Source organism: Ambystoma mexicanum, chromosome 7p (genome assembly GCF_040938575.1).
Source record: "Ambystoma mexicanum isolate Mex_15411 chromosome 7p, UKY_AmexF1_1, whole genome shotgun sequence".
Lineage (NCBI taxonomy): Eukaryota > Metazoa > Chordata > Amphibia > Caudata > Ambystomatidae > Ambystoma > Ambystoma mexicanum.
This window is the reverse complement of record NC_090939.1, coordinates 55,696-82,630: the sequence shown is the minus strand read 5'-3', so window position 1 is coordinate 82,630 and position 26,935 is coordinate 55,696. Positions and strand designations below refer to the sequence as shown.

Sequence of the window (26,935 nt, the reverse complement as noted above, 5' to 3'; positions counted from 1 at the left end):
ACTTCCAAAGTTTGGTCTGGACTGTGTCGAAGGTCTGTGAGTAATTTCCCAATTTACCGGTGGCCCCCTGGCACATCCATCCCTTTTTACGCATGAGTTTAGATACAGCCGGATATAAACTCTATTTTGGAAAAAACAATGAAATTGGATGATGATCATACCACACATACCAAGTTAATTCAGGATATGTGGAGGGCAGGGACAGGAGAAGCATGGGAGAAGAATGTGGCTATTTTTTATCACATGTTGAAAAAGGGCCTCCCTAAAGAAGCCCGGCATGATCTGGATAAGGTAAGTGGCAATGGAGACCAAGGGTTGGCCAGAAATTCAGGCACACATTGTGCATTTTTCTAAGAGGAGGCAAGAAAGGGAAAAGAGAGCACAGAGCAGGCACAAAAGGCAGAGGCCAAGCTTGTTCAGAAAAATCTAGCGAAGATCTGTTTGGAAGGAGCAGTGATTACCATCTCCACAGAGGGACAACACGGACAATCGGGACAACAGGGACACATTGAATCAGATATGGCACAAGGTTGGATGGCCGGGTATGCTTCCGCTTACAGGCAAATGAGAGGTAATTTGGCAGGTTCAGAGGAATGGGGCACTGGTTTAATGGGACTATGGGAGGTAAATATGGAGGACTGTATGGGATCCAGTGTTGGTCATTTTGGGAGAATGGGACACGTGGAACCAGATATTCAAAACAGGTCACAGTATTTCAAAGTAGGAGTCAAGCAAATGTAGCCCCCGACCATGCCATATGCCCCAGGTTCAAAGCAATCACAGCAGGTACGGGTTGAAAAGAACCCGGTGCCTGGGGCTGCACAGATCTATAAGTTTCAACCAACTATGCAAGCACAGGCATTGGTACAGGCATGAAAGAAAAATCCTTTACCACAAGGAACGTTCACTTACTATACTGGACTAAGTGAATTTGGAGGGAATCATTTCCTGCTCCCCGGTGCTCACATGTATCCGGATAAGGACAGCCCACAGAGATCTCAGATGTGTCCAATCCTGTCTGTTCCTGCTGATCTGGAAGAGGAACCTGTTACGCTCACCTGGTATCCACAAGGACGCCACCCAGCCAGGTTACTCGCTGGTATGCTTCTCAGCTTTGCCCTGATGTGGTCTGCGGGGAAGGTTCTGCCTGAAAATACAGGAGGACTGGGTTCAAGACTGGCCGACTGGTGTAAGTATCCTCCCTCCACCCCTGTATGATTTCAGTCCCTCTGGTGCCCTCTCCTCACCTTGTGGTAGAATTAGGCGTGCTCTCCGTCCTGCCTTTTTGCAGGGGCGCATTGTCTTTCATGGGCGAGCGCGGTCCAGTTACTTCAATGACACTGGCCCGTTTCATATTGTTCAGGTAGGTCTTATTGCTGTTCTTTAGTTTTGTTGCTATCCTGCATGCCTTTCTTTGTTTAAAATGTCTCTTTTTTCTCCCATAGGTATGCGGAGCTTCAGCGCAGTGAACTGGCTTGGTTGAGCCCCGCTGGTAAATGATGGCGCATTAAGAGCTCTATGATGCGGTAAGTAGGCGCTATGCGCAGCGCTGCAAAGTCTTGCCTTTGCTAACCTGTGTTTTTCCTTCCTTGTAGGTCGCAGTGTTCTTCAGCGCGAGTGGAATGTCCGGAGTGGTGCCAGCCGAGAGGCGACCAGCCAGGTAAGCCTTTTGAGCAGTTCATAATTTGTAAATGTCTCTACTGATTTCTTTAATGTTGCCTCTATCTTCCTCTTTCAGGTCGTTCTGTCCGGGAGGCGGGCAGATTCGAGGAAGCTGTTCTCAGTAGCTGCGAGTGTTTAAAGATGAAGACTGCAGGTAAGATGCTGCTGCTAATGATGTTCCTTTTGTCTCCTTGCAGGTTCTGCTTCTCTGAGGTTCGAGGGAATAGTTGGACATGGTGAGCGTCACGTTGCAAGCTGCAAAGTAACGCAAAGCATGTTGTCTTGCTCGGGTGTGGTTTAAATAGCCCCAACTAAATAGTCCAGGTGAAGTAGTCCCTAGGCTACCACACCCAAAACACTAGACCGCATAGCTTGGTTCTTAGGAACCAAGCTATGTGGATGCCTCCATGTTGGCTGACAATACAATAAAGAAGTTCCCAATCCATGAGGGCTTTTGAAGAGGATGCCAGGCTCTAGAGGCCCGAGTCCTGACTCCACCTGGCCAATGGGTTTGCCAGAGGGGGTTTTGGCCAAGGGTCATGACAGCACTCCCCCTAAGGCCCCTCCCATGTTGTTCCTTCTGTCTGGCCCAGGTTTGGTTGGGAAGTTCCGATGGAATTTCCTGATTAGACGTGGTGCATGGACATTCTCACTGGGCTCCCAGGATCTATCTTGTTGTCCAAATCCTTTCCGATTGACGAGATAATATAGCTTGGTACTAGAGTATTTAGAGTCCAAGATATCTTTGACTTCGAATTCTGGTTCTCCGTCAACAAGTATGGGCTTAGGTGGTGTCCCAATCCGTGTGCTGGGTTGCATTGTTTTCAGGAGGGACACATGGAATACCGGGTGGATGTGTAGATTAGGTGGTAAATCCAGTTTCACGGCTCCTGGGTTGATGATTGCCTTAATAGTATAGGGTCCTCAGAATCTGGGATGAAAGGTCAGGGTTTCCTTGATGGGTACGAATTTAGCGGCTAACCAAACTTTGTCTCCTACTTGATAATCAGGGGCCTTTTTCCGGTGTTGGTCGGCAAATCTCTTTTGTTTTTCTTTGGCATTAATAAGGTGTTCCTTTGCCCTTTTGAAAGCCTGAGTAATGGTTGTGTGTAGAGTCTTTACCGCTGGCATTTCCAAGCTGGCTGCAAGGTCTAGTTCAGAGGCATGTGGATGTCTGCCATAAAGGGTATAGAAGGGCGTTTGTCCCATGCTTGAATGCAAAGAATTGTTATATGCATATTCGGCTATCCATAGTAGGTCTTTCCAATTCCTTTGTTCGTGGTGCAGCGTGCACCGTAAATATTGCTCGAGTATCTGATTGGTTCTCTCGGTTTGGCCGTCCGTTTGGGGATGGTGACTGGTAGACAGCCGAACGTCGGTCTGCGCCATTGCACAACATTTTTTCCAGAAGTTTGAAACAAACTGGCTGCCTCGATCAGAGACCAGAACTGAATGTTATGTTATGTTATGTTATTTTGCATTTATATAGCGCCTTATATACCATTGGTATGGTCTTTAGGTGCTGGTAGGTTGAACGCCCTTGGGAACCGAAGTTCAGATCAGTAGAGAGAGTAGAGGGAGTCAAAATATGTGTGTGGGCACCAGGTATGTGTCCAGCTTGTGCGGTATTTGTGTAATAGCTGCTTCTTAGCAGTAGGTGTGGTGGTTGAGAGAGCAGGAGTATGTGTTCATTCTGGCAGGATTTATCCAGACCGGATGTGGCTGCGTTAGGCCTGAGGAGAACGCCTGGCTGGGAGGTGTGTAACCAGCAGTGTTTACTTAGAATGATATGGAGTGAGCGGCGGATGTTGATATGAGAACAGTTATACCGAATGGTGTCATAGTATCTCTGTGTTCTAGTTGAGTGGTGATGTAAGGAGAGAGTAAGGGTGGTGGTGTGATATGATGGGTTATATGCTCTTTCAAACGATCTGTGCATTCCAAACCATACTATATACGTCACTCAATTCTATGCGCTCCAGTCTGTTGCATGCACTCCTATCCACTCCATACACTCCGGACTGCTCCACGCACTCATGCATTCCAGCCCGCCCTGCGCACTCCTGTCAGCTCCACACACTCATGCATTCCAGCCCGCCCTGCACACTCCTGTCTGCTCCACGCACTCATGCATTCCAGCCCACCCTGCGCACTCCTGTCTGCCCCACGCACTCATGCATTCCAGCCCCACGCATGCACTGCTGTCTGCCCCACGCACTCATGCATTCCAGCCCCACGCATGCACTCCTGTCTGCCCCATGCGCGCACTCCTGTCTGCCCCACGCACGCACTCCTGTCTGCCCCACGCACGCACTCCTGTCTGCCCCACGCATGCACTCCTGTCTGCCCCACGCATGCACTCCTGCCTGCCCCACGCATGCACTCCTGTCTGCCCCACGCATGCACTCCTGTCTGCCCCATTTTTGTCCAACTTTCACCTGGAAGCTTTTGGTCGCACTTCTAAATTCAACTTATGCCCCCCAGAGTTAGATTTGGGTCTCCCAAACAAACAACCATGTAGCTTAACCACGCCCTTCAGGAACACATTTGCTAAAGTGGCTGCGTCTGGTAGGCCTTTGAGAGGAATAAAATGGGTCATCTTCGAGAATAAGTCCACAACTACGAGGATGGTGTTGAACCCTTGGTTTGGAGGTAGATCAGTGATGAAGTCAAGGGAAAGAGTGTGCCATGGAACTGGAGGAATGTCCAATGGTTGTAGGAGACCAGATGGTTTTTGTTTCTGTGATTTATTTTGTGTGCAGACAACGCAGGACTGAATATACTGAATGAGGTTTTTACATGAGGGCTTTTGAAGAGGATGCCAGGGTCTAGAGGCCCGAGTCCTGACTCCACCTAGCCAATGGGTTTGCCAGAGGGGGTTTTGGTTGAGGGTCATGACAGAACCCCAGAAGGGGTAAAGGTAGGTGACCGAACGTTTTCATTTATGGTCGATATAGGGGCTACTAAATCTTGCATCAAGAAACATGAGTTCCTCTTGTCAGGCAAAATGATGGACACACATGATTTCTTTGGGGCTACCCTGTCAGTTCCTTACACAGAGGAGCTACGTATTAAAGTAGGTACACAACATATATCTGCTGCCTTGTTGTATTGTACAGATACCACGGCAAATCTCTTGGGCAGATATCTCTTCAGTACTCCTCAACATGTCGATCGACTTCATGGAGGAATGTATACTATGTTTGAACTCAGGTTTGCATCCGGTGAGAGAGGCAGTGCTTTCACAGGCATGGTACGATGACAGCGTGACAGGGGTAGTCCTGGTACCTTCAGCTTTGTTTCTTTATGGAGTAAAGTTTGTTTTGATTTGGGTCCCGGGAATCAGAGATCAGACGTGGTGGATACCGATTACATTTTTGTTTTGGCCCACTGAGTCGCAGGAGGTAACACCAGGCTCCATTGTCACGATTCTCCTGGAAGCAGAGGCCATCTATAAGGACAGTGTGGTTCTCTCAGGCACTTATGAGGAAAGCAGAGAGTGGTGCACAGTTTTGTGCATCAAACTGGCGTTATCACTAAGGGACGTGTCTGACTAACAATTGTTAGAGGATTCCGAAGACACAGATGAGATAGTTTTTGAGATTGGGTTGCCTTGCCAGATAGTGAAAGAACAAAGGGAGGTACAACAGACATTGATCTTTGTTAGAAATGCATCACCATATAGGAAGGAGGATTTAGAGAATGTGCCAGACCACTTGTGGACCAGCAATCCTCTTGATGTGGGGCTGTTAAAGAGTTTTGGAGCAGTATGGATAAAATTGAAACCTGGTGCGATATTGCCTGACAAAGGGATTTATGAGACCATTCTGGTGTTTTTGAAGCAAGGCACAATACAACCTTCTGCGTCCCTATGCAACACAGCCATCTATCCTGTGAAGAAAGCAAAGGGGTCCAGTTGGAGGATAGTTCAGGATTTACGTCCTATAAATAACATTCTTGAGTCAGAGTTCTCGGTGGTACCAAATCCTGCCACCATTCTCTGTAATGTCCCTACTGGGTCAACCTATTTTACTGTGATCGATTTAAAAATGCATTTTTCTCTATCTCCTTCCACCTGATTCTCAGCACCTCACAGTATTTAAATATCGTGGTTAGAGATTTCAGCACACAAGGTTGACCCAGGGGTACTGAGAATCACTGAGTTTTTTTAATAGGGTGGTTCAGATGGATTTGGGGAATTTACATGTGTCCAGTACAATAATCCAGTACATGGATGATGTACTAGTCCGTAGCACTTCAGAAGAGCAGTGTCGAGAGGATTCAATGACCCTCTTCACCCTGCTTATGGAGAAAGGGTACAAGGTGGACAAACAAAAATTTCAATACTGCCAGACAGAGGTAGTATATTTGGGACAAGTGATATCACCTGCAGGAATAAAAGTAATACCCGAGAGAGACAATGCAGTTCAGAATACGCCCCAGCCAGTCAAAGTGAAACAAATGCAGCAGCTCTTGGGACTCTGTACATCATGGATTTTTGACTACTATAGTTACACAAGGCCCTTACTGCAAGGATTTAAGGGAGCACAGAATGTTAAGGGTCTGATGGAATGGTCCAAAGAGATGGTTACCTGCTTTCAGGAACTCAAGGCAGCGATCAGCAATGCTCCAGTCTTGGCAACCCATCATCTATTCTGGCATTCAGAAGGGCAGGTGATATACAGCGGTCCTGGCACAGAAACCATCACTAGGCCATAAACCCTTGGCTTATTACAGCGGACTACTAGACCCAGACCAGTTATGCAAGGTCAGTTCCTGTGTGAACCAGCTCTAGCGCCACCGCAGCAAGTACCCTCAAGTACTGCTTGGCTGCTCACTCTCTGCGTTGCAAGATCCAAAAGGACTGCTTTTTCTCTTCCGCGCTTACCAGGACTTGCATTTACTGTTTTGTACTGCGTGGACTTCAACACCCAGCAGGCTTTGTGACACACCCCCTAGAAGGCGTGTATAAATCAGGGAGGCTGCGCACACCACGCGCACGCACCGCAGCAAGTACCCTCAAGTACCGCTTGTCCGCTCACTCTCTGCATTGCAAGATCCAAAAAGACTGCTTTTTCTCTCTGCGCTTACCAGGACTTGCATTTCACTGTTTTGTACTACGTGGACTTCAACACCCAGCAGGCTTTGTGACACACCCCCTAGAAGGCGTGTATAAATCAGGGAGGCTGCGCACACCACGCGCGCGCACCGCAGCAAGTACCCTCAAGTACTGCTTGTCCGCTCACTCTCTGCATTGCAAGATCCAAAAGGACTGCTTTTTCTCTTCTGCGCTTACCAGGACTTGCATTTTACTGTTTTGTACTACGTGGACTTCAACACCCAGCAGGTGAATACTGCAGTGCTGATACAAGGACTATTATTTCAATTTCTCTAACGTGTATGGTGTCGAACTGATGAAGCAGCAAGTAGGAGTTCAGTTACCTAACAAACACCTATTCTTGCTTTGACTCAGCTTGGTGCATGACAAATTAAAAAAAAAATACAAAAATACAGAGTGGCTTTTAGCCAAACCACAAATGCAAGTATACACTCTTAAAACAAATATGCCAGGGCAAACTGCATCAGCACTGACCCCTGTAGCCAACCAGTCTAAACAACTAACAAAAACAAAACGGGCGCCATCCCGCAAATCAATAACATTAACACCTATTCCTCGACTGCTGACCACTACTAAGGACATCAGGTCGTTTTGTGCTAAGCCGGACGAAAATGAGACTCCAAACAAAGAAGTTCTAAACACGGTAGCACCTGCTGCCAATTCAATCAATGGCAATGTTAAAACAAGCTCCCAAAATACAGAACCAATGCTGAATCCTGTGGGAAGCATAACAGACATAGAAAAGTGTGTTGGTGATACACAACTGGTGCCACAATCAAAAGCAGAAACAACTCTGCAAAATCCAAACCAAGCCATATCGGATATCACTTTAAAACAAGCTGCAAAATTGCCGATAAACACCCAGAGGTGCAACCATCGAGTTTGGAAGAAATTACAGAAAGCAACAAAGTACTTACAAATGTATCAATTCATGCTAGCGCAAGAAACATTACGACCTCCTCTATTACCATCTCTCCGGACTACAAGGCACGATGTTCTATGGACTCCAGCATTTCCAGTGCTGCCTCATACTTACAACCTACTCCAAGACGAGGACGAGCTCCCATAGAGAATACACCAACACAATCCACTACTGGATTAATGGAGGTAACCTTAAATATGTTAAGCACAACAATTAAAAGCTTATACAAGCTCTTTGAATCGCTAGAGACAAAGTTAAATGCACAATCAATCCAAATTCAAAGAATAGTTGAATGGATGGACAAAAACTCTGGAACCTTTACTTCTACAAACCCAGCTATTCAATCAAGCGCCAAATCTTCGTCGAATGTTCAGTTTTCACAAGACAGAGTACAGGAGTCAACCCAATCTGCTTTACCAATCTTTACGCACATAATCTGTCTGGTAGAGGGCAGTGAGGATGCAGTAACCGTACTAGACTCTTCATGGATCAGTCTAGATAAAGAACCAATTGTCATATCACTACCATCGAATAAAGAAAATTATGATGTGTTCCAGCAACATCTGCCTGCTAAGAGTCGTCCAAGACACTTAATGTCAAAGCCATACCAGAACATCCCAAAGGCAAAGACAAATGTGAAAGGTAAAGCTAGTATATTGGTAGTAGAATCTACACAACCAGCACTAGTACTTAATCAATCCGATGCAATTTGAAAACTGACCACATCGGAGAATGACATCTTGCTAAATTCCAAGAACAGACCTGAGCCTAAAGAGCCATCAACGGCAAACATTTTGTCCCCAGCACATCCGCCATTGGACCAGCTAGTAGAAATGGTTGACATTGTAGCCAACAAATTACCGAATGATCCAAAAACAAATGTACCACCACCTCAAACAAGGAGCACACAACGAGTAATATCTACCACTAATATTTTGACATCATCTCAAAGTCCAAGCATACAGGTAATACCTCCTCAGGCACTGAGTCTGCAAGAAATAACTCCTGCGATTAATACACTGGCAGGTTCACAAGCACAACTAACAGTAGATGATCCAGTTCAACAAATTAAAATAGCTGTTTATGCCTACTTGCGACAACGATTAATGGAGGTTCCACTATCAATTTACTCTCAATGCACATCTGTGGGAAAATTGCAAGCAAGTAGTGAAGGGGATCAGAGACATTTTCCGACACAAACGACATATGAACTACTGCACGAGTCATCAGCAATTACAGCAACAACCCAACTTGCAGAAGACCACCAATTACACAAATACAGCTGGAGATCCTAACAAATTGAATATGATGGGGAAAAGAAACACAGGACAATTCAAGACGAGATGACACTTTGAAAATTCTCAAGAATGAACAAAAAATAAGAAACTTTGAAAACCATCACACTCTGATACTTAAATGTCAAGAATTTCCACACGCAAAGGATGACCTGTGCAGAAGCAGTATTTTAAATATTTTCAATGAAGTACATCAATTAGAAGATGTTTCATCTGCTGATTTTGATCAGGTCGAATTTCTCTGCGATAACAATCTATCAGTGGTACGTTTATGGATCAAATCAGGCTTAGTGATGAACAAAATTTGGAAGGCTAAGATGATCCTGTTTGAAATGGGCTTCCTATTAGCCCAGGATCTGGAACGTTTAGGACAGCAGCCCAATGAACACAGATTTGAGGAAAATCAGATCCAACCAAAACAAAAGATTCAACAAAACTACAATTGCACGTTCTGTGATCACTCCCAACAATTATAACCATTACTAGATGTACACAAATCCACTGCCACTCTACTAAGTTGGAACACTAGAGGGAATAGTCACCTGCAATCAATCCCAAACAAAGATCTCAATTAATTTGACATTATAGCACTCCAGGAAACATGGATGACAAATCCACCAATATGGGATGACCATGAAATCTCCTTGATACCAGCAATACCTGCAACTAAGGATAGACCTATGGCGGGACTACTAGTAGCAGTTAAAATAAGTGCAGGATGTGTGCTACAACCTTGGATGTCACCAAACAAGTTCTTACAGCTGGCTAAAATCTCAAATGGAAAGCAAGATCTGGCATTGATCAATCTGTATAAAAACCCAGCAGCAATTGCTGATAATGTTTTCTACAAAGAACTGTCCACCTTAATGGAAACAATAGCCAAAACAGATAACATCATGTCAACGATAATAGTGTGTGATTTCAACCTTAAAAGCATGAATACTGCTAAAAAGACTGACTTTCAAGGTATCAAATGTTTGAAAAACTTTATGGAAGATAGATGTTACTGAATGACTAATGGTTCATTGCCCGGAGATATTCCACCCCAACCAACATAGGAGAGAGGAAAATCGAAAAGCATCATCGACTACATATTCCTCTCAGAAAATCTTTTTATGCGAGCGACACAATTTGAAATTCTAAAAGAGGTTACTAGTGATCACCATGTGCTAACTTTAACTTGGCCTTGGGGTGATTCTCTTATCAATCGACACAAACGGATGCCAAGAAACTTAGTCATCAATAATGCAAAAACTTTTTTCTGGTGGCCACCTGACAAACTACAATTGCTGATAGCGGCCATACAAAATCATCAAGCTAACATAGGCTGCGAGTCCTATGTAGGCACACTAGATCCATTTAGAACCAAGAAACAAATTAATCTGCATAATGCCCAAACAAAGACCAATTGCCACACCTATGATCCCCAACTTCAACAAATGAAAATAAACAAGAGGAAGGCACTGAGAGCTGTCAATAGATCAACCACATCAACATATCTATCGCCCCGAAAAAACGGAGGCGGAAGCCGGCCCTAGCAGCCTAAGGCCTGTGAGCCAAAGGCCCCTCCTGTCTGCCCCTCAGCCCACTCTTTATCCGGGCAGGAGCCCTGCAGGAGCCCTGCACCTTCATCTCGCCATCTCGCGCCGAGGCCCGACGTCGCTCCCACGCTGCTGGAGCAGCTGGGACACAAACTCCCCATCTCCCCGACTTGCCGGAATTGCAACTGGCACTACTGAGTGCCTGCACCTGCCTGCATTGTGCACCTCTGCACCTTTTTGCACGAAATATCTGCCGTCAAGATGGCCGCCACGAGGATCGTCATCACGACGCTCATCTCGGTTGCCTAGCAACCACATCAACATATCTATCGCCCCAAAAAACCAGAGGCGGAAGCCGGCACTAGCAGCCTAAGGCCCGTGAGCCAAAGGCCCCTCCTGTCTGCCCCTGTCCGCTACGGCGCTGGACACTGCTCTGCAGCAGCACCCTATCGTCACGCCTTTCGTACCATTGTTGTACAGAACACGTATGGAACTTGATCGCATAACAAGAAAGGCGGTAAGACACTTTGCTACACTAATCTACTTGCACCTAATATGGTAGAAGTCACCTTGTTGTCGCTCCTCTTGCCCAGACTGTTTACTAAGGTCACTCACCTCTCTTCGCTTGGAGCGTACTCACCAATTTAGTATCACTTGTTTATTGTCTATTAAGATTACGATTCAATGCCTCTTCTAAAGGCTCTTATTTATGCTCAACAGTCTCCCTGTGCAGTATTCGCATAGCGTATGTCGCTATCCCAATCACTCACCACTTGCTGTACTCACCCAGTTAGACTAGCTGAACCTCTGCCCTTGAGTCATTGAGTCATTGCATTTTGCACATGTACTTCCTTGCCAGACTAGATGAACCTCTGCCTTTGAGTCATTGAGTCATTGATTGCATTTTGCACATGTACTTCCTTGCCAGACTAGCTGAACCTCTGCCTTTGAGTCATTGAGTCATTGATTGCATTTTGCACATGTACTTCCTTGCCAGACTAGCTGAACCTCTGCCTTTGAGTCACTGAGTCATTGACGGTCAGGACACGGATCACGACATGCAGCCACTGCCATCCGCTAGCCACCCTACTCTCGCCACCTTCATAGGGTTCATCATTGCCACATTGCTTTGTCCCCCCACTCCTAGCACTGCTAAGACCAGCCCGCGTCACTCCACCCCCTTATCTCCCACAATGCCCATTAGTAATCCATACCTCAATGACCCTGCCCTATGGCCACCAAACCTACACCCAATCAACCGTGCACGCTCCAAGTCAGGAATCTCAGAGTGGGATCCAGATTGCCTCTCGCCCCTCGTGCCTCCGGCACTCAGCACACACATAACACCACTACCACACAGAAGCCACCATCATCCCACAGCACCCTCTCCGCCAAAGAACTGAAGATTGCCCTCATCAACGCTAGATCTATTACCGCCCACGTGTTGGACATCTCTGACCTTATCACCACTCAAAACCTCGATTTTATAGCCATTACCGAAACCTGGCTACACGCAGCCTCCGGCCCACTCCTTGCACTTGCTATCCCCAATGGGTACTCTATCATTAGAGCTGACCGTCAAACAACATCCAAAGGGGGCGGTGTCGCATTTATACATAGAAATAACATTAGACTCAGAAGTATCCCCAACACTGAGCTTAGTTCCGCAGAATCCCTTTCTGTGAAACTCACTCCATCTCCAACTAACACTGCCACCCTCCACCTTATCTATAGACCTCCAGGACCACTTGGCCCCTTCATAGATGAGATCACGGCCATCCTTACCGTCAATACCAAACCAAACTCTCAGGTATTGCTTCTAGGTGACCTTAACCTGGGCCTTCTCGACACCAAGGATCACTTAGCCTCCGAAGTAGCCACTACACTAGCTAATTTAGGCTTCCATCAACGCATTGACGAACCTACCCATATTAAGGGAAGGACCTTTGATTAGATTACTGACCTTAACTGCAACACATCCATAAGCTTCAACCACGCTTGTGCCTGGTCTGACCACCACATCATCAACTTCCACTTACCAGCGACCATCCCTCACACCACTCCTATGATAGCTCCAGCCATTCCCACAAGGAATAAAAAAGACATCAACAAGGATAAACTCCTCCCCCTCATCCTTCCCATCCTGAATAAATGCGTGTCCCAACATAACGACCCCACAGTCCTAGTAGACACCTTCAATCAAACACTGCTCAAAGCCATTGACAATATAGCACCGCTCAAATTACGGAAAGCCAAACAACAAGCCCACTTGAACTCCTGGTTCACCCCGCAGCTAAGAACTTTACGCAAAGAAAAGCGCAGGGCTGAATCACTTTGGAAGAGCCACCCATGTGACTCTAACAAAGATCGCCTCATCATCACCACCCACAACTACAAGGAAGCAATCGTACAAGCTCAAAAAGGACACCTATAACCAACGCATCGTACAAGCGGAATCCAATACTAAGGAGCTATTTAAAATCCTTAAAGAATTGGAATCCCCATCCCCTGCACCTGACACCTGCACTAAAGACAGTAAGTGGTGCAACAACATCCAAAACGCTCTCCTTAACAAAATCACCACCTTGCAATCTAAAATTAATGCCAAACAAACCACCCTACTCACCAAACCCCCGACTAAACCGTCCCACACTCCGATGGCCTCATTTACTCACTCCCCTTTTAGCTTCACCCCACTCACCATCCTTGAGGTCGAAAACATCATTCACAATTTAAAACCCTCTAACTGCCAAGGTGACTCCTGCCCACCATCTATCATCAAGGAAGCAGCACATGACCTCGCTCCTTTCATAACCACCTTCATTAACTCCTCATTCCGAACGGGTACGGTACCCAACAACTTAAAGGACGCGTGGGTTATCCCTCTCCTAAAAAAAATGACTCTAGACCCTGAAACACCAACTAACTACAGACCAATCCCCACCGTACCGTTCCTTCTCAAAATACTGGACAGAGAAGCTTACCTGCAGATTCAGAACTACTTAGAAACCAATAACCTCCTCGGATCAAGACAATCTGGCTTCAGACCTATGCACGGGACCAAAACAGCTTTACTTGATCTCAAAACTCAAATTGAGGACCTTAAAGATAACGGTAAACTGGCCCTTCTACTATTACTGGACTTATCAGCTGCCTTTGATTTGGTCAATCACCAAATACTATGTCGGCACCTGAAGTCAGCAGCCCATTTCTCTGACAATGCATCCAACTGGATCAGGTCATTCCTTGACAACAGACACATGAGAGTTTTCTCCCCTCCTGCATCGGCCGATCCCACACCAGTCCCTTGTGGGGTCCCGCAAGGGTCCCGTGTTTCCTCAACTCTCTACAATGTTTTCACCAAACCTCTATATGATGTGCTTGACTATCTGGGTGTCACCTACACGAATTACGCTGATGACACCCAGATACTCATACCCATCACTGGTGACTACATTGCTGATTCTAAAGCCCTTAATGACATCTACCTTGTCATACAAGCCTGGATGGCCCAGCATGAAGTGTGCCTCAACAATGACAAGACTGAGCTTCTCATCTTAGGCACGCAACAGAGACTCAACAAATTGAGTCACCTGTTCGGCTCCTTTAACATTGATGGCAATCTGATTAAAGTATCTAAAGACACCAAAACTTTGGGTATACACCTGGACGCCTCCTTGACGCTCACCAGACAAACCAATGCAGTGGCCGCTGCATCGGCATACACCTGCAAATTGATCTCAGCCTGTCGCCCTTTCCTTACTGCCCAGAATTGCATTACCCTGGCCAGGACCCTGGTCATGTCCAAATTGGACTACTGCAATGCACTGTACCAGGGCACTAACCAGGGAAATCTTAACAAACTTCAGACGATCCAAAACAATGCCATTAGAGCAGCCCTCAACATCCCCCGATCTGCCCACATTTCAGAAACCAGGAAGAACCTCAACTGGCTCTCAGTCGCCCAAAGAATCTCCTTGAAAGCACTGGCCCTCACATACAAATGTGTTAACCACCAGGCCCCCTCATACTTAGCCTTGCGATTCACCCAATATACTCCAGCACGATCACTCAGATTTGCACAAACCCTAGGTCTTGCGGTCCCTAGATTCAAGCTTCATTCTGCTGGTGGCACTAGATTCCCAGTCCTGGCAGCCAAGCTATGGAACACTGTACCACTCACGATCAGAACGCTACCCACTTTTAACCAATTCCAACACAAGCCAAGCTTTGGTTAGCTACATCCCATTAACAACCACTCTTCTGTCTGAACGGGCCATCTGGGACCTAGCTTTGTTTGCTGCCATGATTTGTAATGTCAATTGTACATCTATGTTGTGTAACATCAATTGTACATCTATGATGTGTAACGTCAACTGTATACTCTGTTTGCAATCTGCTGGGACCACTGTCTACGACAGGCCCCACCCGTAATGTAATGTACTACTACCTGTAATGTAATATTCCACTAAGATATGTGCCTGGTTGCCCCTGGGCCTGGTCCGCGCTATACAAATAAAACAAATACAAATACAAGATTGCTGATTGTGGAAAGAAAAAAAAAACTAGACAATCCATCAAATGTAAATATAAGAATTGGACTTGTTCGTATAAGGCAAACATGTTCCAAAAGGACAGTGGAACATTCATGTCTTCCATTGCGGGGAAGAACAGCTCACAAATCTGGTTGCTTTTGAATGAAAGATCAGGTCAAAAGCAAGAAGACTCGCGACCGAATGGTGTTTCTGAACTTAACTGGATAACACATTTTTCCACACTATACATGGATGAAAAATTCAAAACTTACAACTATATTATACAACCAGATTAAGCATGGAAGTTACTCTGCTCAGAAGAGGTCATTGAAGAATTCATTACCAAATCCTCAAGTTCCAGGGCAGTAGGCCCTGATGGCCTAAAAAACCTTTTGTTAAAAGAACATCCTAAGCAATGGGCCATCATATTGAATGCTATTTTCCAACATATTCTACAAATTCAAAAGATCCCAGACTCATTGCAAACATCCTTGATAATTCCCATCTTCAAAAAGGGTGACCGAGGATTGCCTTCTAATTACTGCCCCATCGCTCTCCTCGACACGCCAGGTAAAATCTTTGCACGCTGGGTGTTGCTTGACTTTAATCAATGGATGGATGAGTTCAAACAACGGGACCCGAATCAAACGGGTTTTGTTGCAGGTATCGGAATGGCAGTAAACCTTCTCACTCTGAATGCACTGAAAAAACAAGCACACAATACAAAAGTTCCAATCTATTTTGCCTTTATCGACTTGAAGGCTGCCTTTGACTGAGTGTCGAGGGTTAAATTAATAGACAAACTTATTGAAGCACATTGTCCATCAAGCTTGGTAGATATTAATTATCAGCTACATTCTTGTACATCAGTTCAAATTAGACTTTCTATGCTGGCCTTCTATCATCAGCAATATGCACTGCAAGAGGGCTGAAGCAAGGCTGCACACTTGCTGCAGCCCTCTTTAACTTCGTCATCCATAATGTAAGATTCTCTTTTATGAACATTGTCTCCGATTCACCTAAAATGAACAATGTCATGGTACATGCTCTCTGGTACGCTGACGATCTAGTCTTAATTTCTAAAACTCCATCCGGGCTTCAGCAATTAATCTCTGCACTGTCCCAGTACTTTGATGAAAATGAACTTGTTATCAACATAGAGAAATCTCAGGTAGTTATGTATACACCTAAATATACAGCAAGGAACAAAATGGAGCGGAAGTTAAAAATGTTAATCTTGCAATTGTGTCGAACTATATCTACTTGGGTCTGGCTTTCGATGGCCATCCTGTTGCATAATCACAGTCTGGTTGCCCTGAGTTATCTGGGGGCAACCAGACGTGGACTCCCTGCTCACTGTGCTCAGAGAGGCACATCTTCACCTCACTGATGAGGCCCAAATAGGCTGAACCACATGTATGGCATTGGTGTTGGTACTCTTGTTCTGAGAGGAATTGCCATAGCATTTTGGTGCTGGACTGCCCACGTGGGCGGGACAAAGACTGATATACAAATGGATATTTCCCATCTGTGAAAGGTACAGTGAGCAAAATGCATGTGCTGCAAACTCTCATCTCAGAACAGGTTATCATGCTATGTTCTTTCTGGAGAGGAGCGCCTGCTACCTTTTTTGAAACAATCACAAATGACAATCATTTTTTTAAAATTTGTTATTTTTATTTAAAATGATATAGTTTATACGTAAACGTTTAATTTCAATTGCATAAGACCTTTTGCATTATTTACATATTATAACACTATGACATATCTTCTGAAAAGCAACAGGGGCCAAGAGACACAAAAAATTACTTTAGGCAATTTGTGTAAGCTCCAAGATATTGTCCAGGAATTGTACAACTGTGTATAACAGCTTATTGTTTTTGCCTTGGAGGAGTTTTAGCCATCTTGAATCACCTTGTTCTTGTTGTTCTGAGATCTTGAATAGTTCTCCAAAGAGGGTTCTCTTGTCCGCTAGTGCAGGGCATATCATGATTAAATGCATGAGAGACTCTGTTATTTCTTTATTCTTACAAAAGCGGCAAAGGTTTTCCTCCTTTGTTATATTTCGAATTTGAGATAGTCTTTGTCTAGTAGGGAGGATGTTTAGTCGTAGTTTCATGAAGATGGTTCGAATGACTGGATCTGGAAAAAGTTCCAAATAATGTGGGAGTTCATTCAGTGCTCGTATGTCAATTGGGCATTGTAAGTTCATTGAGTATACTGCCTTTTCTGCTATTGTTCTAGACCAATCATTGCGCTGAAGTTTGATCTTTGCAACCTGTGGTCGGTTTATCAACATTTCCTTCGTAATTTCTTCTTTTGTCAGTTGGTTAAGCAGCTCATTCTTCCGTGCTTTCAAGCTGGTATTATGCATTGCTTGTGGGGTTATTTTAAGTATCTGCATCGCTGGAACTGTGTCTTCATTTATGATCTTACGAAGGAGATCAAACTGCTTCCAGTGTACTATTGAGGCAAGTGAATGTAGGGCTACCTCAAAACGTATTTTGGGCATCGGGTAGTTCCTTGGAAGCTGGAAGATTTTGCGCCAGAACAATGCCTCTACCTTTTGCCAGTTTATTTTATTGGCAATAATCATGGCATCGCTACCATAAGTGATGATCGGAATTACCTTTTGGCGGTAAAACACTGTGATCGGTTTTGCAGAGAACATCCCATAGCGTCTATGCAGCATCACGCCTTGCCGTGCCAGCAGTTGGATTTTTCCTTCAAGACTGGTCACCCAGGCTGTTTCTTCCTTTTGTTGGTTTAATAATACACCAAGATATTTGAACGAGGTAACCGTGTTCAGCACTTTGGTGTCCAGTGTGAAATTTGGTCTGTTTTGGCAAGACGACTTATGATAATTGGTTAATCCCATGATTTTGTTTTTTTTAATATTTATCTGAAGTTCGTTATTGGTCATGTATGATTCTGTCATACGTAAATTCTCCTGTAGTCCAGATGGAGTTTTATCAAGGAGTACGATGTCGTCAGCATACATCAAGTATGGAATCGGAATTGAATTTATCTTTGGTGGTTTGAGATTTGCAGTGTGGATGTTCAGGAAGTAATCAACAGTATACAGATTATACAGGGTCGCTGCTAAAGGGCATCCCTGTTTTAGGCAGTTCCAGGTTCTTATCGCCTCCGTAGTTGTACCTTATTTTGTTAATCTAATCGAAACTGTCGTGTTGGAATATAATAGTTTGATAGATTCGCTAATTTCCAGTGGGCAATTCCATTTAGCAAGTTGTTCCACAGGATGGACCTGTTTATGGCATCGAAGGCCATATGTAAGTCTATAAACGCTGCCTAAAAGGGCATGTTGTTTCTTATGGCTTCGTGTTTTAACAAGTGTAAAATTAGAAGGTTTACATTAGTTCCTATGTTCGGGGTAAAGCCGGTTTGTCGACTGTCCAAACGGTTAGAAGCTTTCGCCCATATGGTCAATTTGCATGGCAGATATGATGCAAACAATTTTCCCAATGGATCTAGCACGGCAATAGGTCTGAAGTTGGCCGGATTGTCTCTGTCGCCCTGTTTATAAATTGGAATCAGTACCGCTTTGGTCCAAGTAGTTGGTAGTAACTTGACTATATTTATTAGTGTTAATATGAGACCCATTAGGTTCGCCCAGGTCTCCGGATCACGCTTCAGGACAGCATTAGATAACCCATCAGGTCTGGGTGCTCTGGAAGAATTTAGTTTGCCAATCATGTCTGCAAATATATGCTTTTCCAAGGAGATGGTCCATTGATTTGAGATTGTCGCTATCTTAATATGTTCGTCACTATTCCGCGATTTATAGAGATTAGAAAAATGTGCGATCCAATTCTTTTGAGTGACATTAGATACCATCGCTTGTTCCTGCTGGGGATTGTTATTTAGCAGATCCCATAGAGATCTCAAGTTCTTATTTCTGAGTGTTTGCAACATAGCTTCGCCATCCGTTTTCTGCATGGCCATCGCGTTCGATTTGTTCCAATTTCTGTATGCTTGTTTTGCTTTCCGGATATTTTCCAGGTTTCTCGGGTTTGGATCTTTTCTCCATTTAAGCAGGTTTTGCCGCAACAATTTTCTTTTTTTACTATTTCTTGGTTGTAGTAATGTTGGTAGATTGATTTCCCTTTGGGAGGTTTGTTTTTTTGGAAAGGGAGAAGGACCCAATCATAATTTAATTTCTGATCATCTGGGAGTGGCGTTTGTTGGAAAACCTGCGGAATGGTGGCTAACAGATCTTTGCTGATTCTTAACCTGGTGTTCCCGCCCACAATAACTATCCGGGGAGCTGGAGGCCAGGGCGCGGGCTCTTCCTCTCCCGCAACTGCTATCGAGAGGATCGAGTGATCACCCTGATTAGTAGATATTATTTGGAATTCCAATAATATGCTGGTTATGGCTGGTGATAAATATATGTAGTCGATGATGGTTGTAGAATGTCGACCAGTCCAAGTCGGACAATCAGTAAAACAAGCTTCTGCTATATCTCAGACTAAACTAATCTTGTATAAATGTGTTACATTTTCTATCTGGCCAGCAAACATCTTCTGGTACCAAATAATTACTCCTACACTGTAATATGGGTTAGAAGCAACTACCATTATGAAAAGCAACTTTTTGAACAAACTTGAGGCCAAATATTGGCGTGCAATTCTAAATGTCCCACAGTGCATTCGGGATCTTGGTTGAGATACGAGTTAGGACTCACCTCTCTGCAAGCCAAATATCAATGGTAACTTTGTGCCCTATTTTGCAAATGTCTGACCTATTCCAAGTTTGACTCCCTACTAACAATACTTGCCAACTATATGTTCACTTCTAAACATCACTTTGTGCAAGGGTGGTATAACTATGTTGTGGAAATAATGGCAACTGCTGACATTAACCTGGAAACTTTGATCAATGAGCCAAACAAAGCTAAAAATAAAAGATATTCCACAAGATTGGATTAACACACGATCGACTTGCTTAACCTATGAACATTTTGACCAGCGTCTTTTTGGTGAAAAGAAAATGAGGTCCATTGAACCATACTTGTGTAAGGCCCCAAATCCCCAAATACTGTCTGCTATATTGAGGTTATGATTGAGTTTATGGCCAACCTGTGACCTAATGGCCCAAAGGAAACTGATCAGTCACAATGAGTTTTTTTGCGGATTCTGTGTTAATGTACCACACAAAGAAACATTAGAACATCTGATCATCTGTGGAGAGAAACACATTCTTTGCCAAAAACATGGTCACAATTGCAAGCATCCCACCAGAACTCAGGTGGGCTACAATAGTCGCAACACCCAACATGAGCATGCGCATAGCAACAACTTACTTTCTCAATGCTTTGCAACTACCAGATGGACATAAATGTTGCTGATCTGTTATTAATTTAGAATTTGAAAAATCGTATTAGACTTGAAATTCTAGCCATACAACTAAGCTTCTAAAAGTCTTTGCTTGATTTGCCATGTTGTATATTTTTATGTTCCTTTGCTGATATGTTGTTGCTTCTTCATCTTCATGTCTTTAATTACGTTTTCTAACCATTATTTTTCAAGTATGTTCACAAATATGCTTGCACATGTTATTTGTCTGAAATCATGTTTTGGTTGTTTGAAACCTTGTTCTAAATTTGGATCTAACTCATCTTTGTAAATAATGAATTAATCATTAAATATATTTTATGAATTTGATATAAAAAATATTGTAAAGTTGAGAAATCAGCTAAATCAATAAAATAAATCTCTAGTGCCAGTGACTTTTGCAATACATCAAAGTCTATTGATTCAGAGGGCCTGATTTATCAAAAACAAATCACAAAGTTATGTTCCTCTTATAAGTACTCAATTCAGGTGATTCCACCTGGATCCCCCTCAGCCGAGCTCAGATCCATTTTTATACCACAATTGTTACTTTAAATCCTCCTCTTATGGGCTCAGATCCCCTTATCCAAAATTCAGAGAAATGTATTTCTCGGGTGACTCACGGTTCACCTGGATCCCCTGGTTCACCTCAGATCCTTCTTCCTCTTACACAATTAGTCTCCCTCTTAAACAATTAGCCTCCCTCTGCTGGACTCAGACCAATTGCAGTTCGTATTAGCTATTGAATACTGTTGAATGTGCACAGGGTTTAGCTTGACCCATTGCCGGACCACTTTTATTTCAAATTCACAATTTACATTTGCCACCTCACAGTTGGATACCTAACAGAGACCTTCCAATAAGCGACAATGTGGTGCCAGACCACTCTGTCTATGGAATCTATCTTGGCTTCAAAAGTTTAGTCACTCCTTCGATGTTAAATTACATTTGCGTCGCTCATTACATACGCTTCACACATTGCTCTCTTCAGATTTCTTCATACAATGTTGATGCTTGCAACCTTGTTTCTAACACAGACTGGCCTGCTATCCTTCTCCCAGACTCACTGGATCTGCTGACTTTACTGGCGCTGCTCTGTTGTAGGAGCCAAGGACAGTACCACAGTGGGAAACAGTCCTCCCTGCCTTGGTACCTCCGACACACAATGCACATTTCTTCAGATTTAATTCCAGTTCTTATGTTTTGTATTCTCAAAAGCTCATGAAAGTAGCATTTTTTCTCCAAAAAGGTCAAAGACACTTCTTTCCTTGCAACCCTCCCTGGTATTGCCATCTTTCTCCTCGCATTAATCTGGCATCTTGGAACTGCTGCTTCCTCATGTGTTTTGCATTTCTCAGAACGTGCTTTTGTGCTCTGCCTTTTATCCATGTGTGGGGAAGTGTGATGAAGGAAGTCATGTTTGTGTAATTATCAGTAATTGCCTGACTCTGCCTGACCATTGTGTTGGGACATGTCAGGTATACGGCTCGGGTGTTAGTCCATTTTCTCTCACAGTGAGCTGCCCATGAGAAAGTGTTTGTGTCATAAATGGGGGGGGTGAGTTAAAAGTATCCTACCTGGTAGGATAGAGAAAAGGTGTTACAGGGAAGGGGATGCCACGTCTCACCATCCAGTGTCCCACTCCATTTCCTCGAAGACCCCTCACCCAGGTGATCCTCCCGGACTGGTCCACCCCCAGGAACTGGATCAAAAAGCGATGGCCGCATCCTGGCCACTTGGATGACAGATCCCTGGGGACTGCGGTCCCTTTGCTTCAGATTGTGGATATGCAGCGGAGAGCACTTAAAGATGAAAAGGAGCTATGGGCAAAGTGGTGATGTGCCTATTGCCCATAGATTTGCTGTGGAGACAGGAGTTTTTGGGGAGGGCAGTGATGCCTGTTGAGCTGCTTCATGCTGCTCTATATTAACTACATTACCCGTCGCACACTTTTCGTGACAAATCGCAGAAGAGCTCTAGGAGGAATGGATTATACCAAATCTCCGGGAACATATGAGCACATTTGTAGGGACTTGTATAGTTTGCAGTGAATTAAATCCTGGAAACACCATGAAGACGGTAAGAGAAGTGTTGCCCCGGCCTTCAGGCCATTTCGGGAGCTCCATATTGATTTTGTAGATATGGTACAAAGGTGTAATCATTTTCGATACCTTATTGTAGTAGTCTGCCCATTTTCCCAATGGTTTGTAGTTTGTTCTGTGTACACCCTGATGCTACCTCGGCAGCAAAATTCTTGGTGAGGGAGGTATTTCGAAGGTGGGGAATTTGTGAGGTCCTAAATTCTGATAATGAGACCCACTTCTTTAATGTCTTGTTTTCAGAAATCACTTCGCTATTGGGGATCAATCACACATTGTGGTCTGTGTACCACCATCAGGCCAAAGGCATGTGGAACATGTGAATGTAGTTCTTAAAATTGGTTTGTCAAAATTGTGTAGTGATTTAAGGAAGAACTGGTTGTACTTCTTGCCGTTGGCCTTGTTTTATTTGAGAAATCGGCCAGGAAAGGAGCACCATCTCAGTACACATGAGATTGTGACTTGGCATAGGTTACACACATCACTCTCACATGCATGCACAACATCAGATCCACACAAGTCAGCAGGGATTCTTGGTGAGGGGTTTAGAGAATACCTTAGGGCTTTAACCAAGAGTATCAGACCTGTATCGTCACAGGTTGTGTTCTTTCATCAACAGTCAATGGGAGAAAACGTCAAGGAAGTGAAGATCTACACCAGCCACAGTTGCTCCTTGAGGACCTGATTTACATCTGTTTCTTCATCAGACGCTGAAATGAGCAGCATTTCCATGGGCCACACTGAGTGATTTTCATGACTCCGACTGCTGTGAAGGTGGAGGGCAACAAGAGCTGGATTCACATCAGTGACTTACAAAGAGATTCTGGTGCCTTCCACTGGCACAGGAGCAAGAGCAGGCACACAGTTAAGTATGCCTCAAGGATTCACAGTTTGTTCCAGTAGAAAAGAGGGGGAGCGAACGTGAAATAGTGACTGTTATGGTAAATAAAACGAAGAAACCTTGGATTTAAAATGTATACTTGGATTTTGGATTTTATGTTTTCATTGCTTATTTTGTTATTTGTTTAGGCGTGACAGACAATGGGCCTCATTACAACCTTGCCGGTCCAGTAACAATGGTAACAACAGTGCCGGTAAGCCACTGTTGTTACCTGACTGGCAAAGTACATGTTTGCGGGAAGAACAGCACCCACTCCCAGATTTTCATGGTAGCACCGGCACTGTTATTGACAGTGCTGGTGCTACCGTCATCCCCATTCCCATTGAGTCCTATGGGACTCAAATGGGACTGGGGATTAACGATTTTCCCACGCCTAACTTCTAGGAACACCAGGGTTGTAATCCCCCAGTGTTTCTGTGAAGCCAGTGGCCAGAAAAAATCACAACTCCGGCAGCAGCCTGCTGGTTTTACCGGCACTGCTACCACCAGAGTTGTAATGAGGCCCAATATTAATGTGAATACTTTTAACTTGTCTAGTAATCCTTCAAATCCTTCATGATTGATGGGAACACTATGAATGTCTCCAAAGAAGTAAAAACCCTGGGTGTCTGCCTGGACTCAGCAATAACCTTAACCAGCAGATTAATGCCACTGCATCTGTAGCAGCATAAATCTCCAAACTCATCAACACTTGCAGACCTTTCCTGACAACAGACAGTTGCATTACACTTGCCAGAGCTCTTATCCTATCCAGGATAGACTATTGCAATGCCCTCTACGCAGGTTCAAACAATCGCAACATCAAAAAACTTCAGGTGATTCAAAATAATGCTCAAAGAGCAGTTCTTAACGCCCCCCCAAAACAAAAACACAACTTTGCAGCCAGAACCTGATAGCGGGCCGGACTGTGTTAGACTCAAAGTTGCAGTGGCAACATTAAGATGATTAAGAGCCAGAGGTCTTTTGTGAACAAACTTGTTACCAGCTATAGAGTGGTCCAGCGCCACGTGGGTGCCTATTCAAAGGTCTCTGTCTGGTACCCCTCTCCTGAACGAGGACAGTATTAAACTGAAACTACAAGTACCAAGAGGCCATAGAGAAGGCCGGCGTCAGGTGTCAAGGTCTTCATACAAGGGTCAAGACAAACCCCTTGTACAAATAGAAAGTCCTTGACACATTGTAGAAATTGTAAACTGTGGAAATTGTGAACACGGCTGAGGAAATTGTGAAACTGGCATTTGCATTGGGCTAAGGGGAACACTGTACAAACTGTGATATTGGGAAGCATGCACTTGCCATAGAATTACAGAGTGACCCAGCGAGATGCTATATCCCTTTGGAGGCCTCTGTTTGAATTGGCAAGTACTTTGAAAGACTAAAAGGATCAGAGCCCGGCTCTGGGGGATCCTAGGATTAATAATAATCACCCCACGTGGAGGTTATCAGAAGAAACTGTTTGTTGTTTTGGCATATCAGGCCCTCTAAAGAAAGAGACTTGCATGAGAAGATACTTGAACGCAGAAGGCCCTGATATAGAGAAGAGGAATGGTAAACTCATGCCAGAGAAATCCAGGAATGTCCTGTGCTCAAGATTCTCACCTTGTCCTGTGCTAAAAACGTGGGGAAGGGAGACACCAGCCAAAACATCCTGACTATCATTTGGTGAACACTTCTTTCTTTTTTTGTGAAACATTATCTTACTACAGAGTGTTTTAGGGATTACATAGTATCCCCTGTGTCTAAATACTCATGTGGCAGTCAAATGCCACCCTTTCCTATTGAAATGGCTGGTGGCAGCGGTTTTATAATGAACTACCATGATTTTCCCCGACCACAAACACAGCGGGAGCCATGTTTTTCAATACGGCGCCTGAGACGCCTCTGTAAAAACAGATCCCAGTCTTCTTTTTTTTTTCGCTGTTTCTTTTTGGCAAGGTCCTTCTGGTGTTTGTCTCTGTGCACCAAATTAGGTTTGGTCCCTTTGTTCCTATGCCGTTGGTGGGCTTCATGGCTGAAGGCCGCCTCTGGCATCTGAGTGTCTGGGGTGGGCAGGAAGTGAGGGAGGTACCCAAAACTCCCTGTGCTTGGACTGCTAGGAGACCCATATGTACTCTAGTGTGATTGGCTTGCTGACTGTCCGGCAAGGATAGCCACCCTGCTGGGTGAGTGACAGCTAGGCTGGAATCAATTTGAGAAAACTGTTTAAAAGGCAAGTCTTTAGGATTGGAAGGCAGAGTCGAACACTGGAACAAAAGAACCAAAGAAGAGTTGGAAGAAGACGACCCCCGCAAAGAGGTGACTGTTCCCCAATACATGCTTTCCATTTCCAGCACTGATTCGCCCCTCACTATCTCTCCGCTGATGAACCCCCTTTACCTTGCAGCTGCAGCAGGAAGCACTTGCGTCTTGTTTCCCCCTCTTCAGGCCTGAGCCCCCGGTCTTCTGCCCTCATGAGCAGAGTGTAACCCCCCGCCTGCTCCGGGGTGATGCGGGACAGCTCCAGGCTCCCGCCGGGGAGGACTCGGCAGTCGGGCATGTGCCAGCACGGAGTGATGCCACTCGGGTTCCACGCTGCAGCCACAGTCCTGGAGTCATTCCTCCTCCACCAGATAAAGACACACCCCCGAGGGCAGAAGGGCCGGTCCGAGGCTGTGACCCACAGCAGGGCCGGGCCCCCGGGGGCCGCATATACAGCTGCGATTCCATTACACTCCTCTTCTGCAGAGGAGGGACCTTCAGGAGACACAGAGAGGGAAAGAGAAGGAGAAACACATCAGACGTCACGTGATTACAATCCCTATCCCTGAAATGTGTCTGTGCTTGAGCAGCAGCAGAGGAAGACTTCAGGGCGGAACAGAGAATGTTATCATGAATAGCCCCAGGACTGCAGCCGCACACACATGTGCACACATGTCACTATTTACATGTCACTCAAAGGGCATGGCGGATAATGAGGGCGCGGGGAGGCTGAGGTACCCCCATTGCCTGGGCAGCCACAGCTTCCCTCCCTGGCTTCCATCCATGCTTCTGTGCACTGACAGCCAGCCTCTGAAAGATGCAATTATTAACTTAATGCCTTGGGTGGCACAGCACCCCCTGAGGCAGGAGGGTGTATGGCAAGGAGGGAAGCGCAAACAAGAGCGACTCTAGCAAATATCCCAAAATCACGAGCATCCATAGCATCATTCATTCATACATCAGTGCTGCTTGGCATATACCTGTAATGCTCCCCCTTGAGGCCAGTGGTGGAACAGAAAAGGAACTAGTGGTACTCTGGAGTGGGATGACTGGGCAGTGGGGTGAAGTGGTGAGGGGCTTAACCTATGGCTTGCCATCCTCATTCATATATCAGTGCTACTTGGCATATATCTGTAATGCTGCCCTTGAGGCCGGTGGTGGAAGTGCAGAAAAGGAGCTAGTGGTACTCTGCATCAATGAAGCAGGGAGCGGGATGGCGGGAGCATGGGGTGATGTGGGGGATGGGCAGGGCGGGGCTTAAACTAT

At 44.9% G+C, this 26,935-nt stretch overlaps 1 protein-coding gene across 1 annotated transcript in view; it reads right to left on the bottom strand.

Annotated features, from left to right (window-relative positions):
* Positions 1-26,159, bottom strand: part of LOC138526492 (T-cell surface antigen CD2-like) — a 190,012-nt gene extending 163,853 nt beyond the window's left edge. The window contains exon 1 of the mRNA XM_069637320.1: positions 25,808-26,159. Coding sequence (XP_069493421.1) covers positions 25,808-25,967 — 160 coding nt within the window. The 5' untranslated portion in view covers positions 25,968-26,159. The remainder of the gene's footprint in view (positions 1-25,807) is intronic.
* Positions 26,160-26,935: the final 776 nt, after the last annotated feature.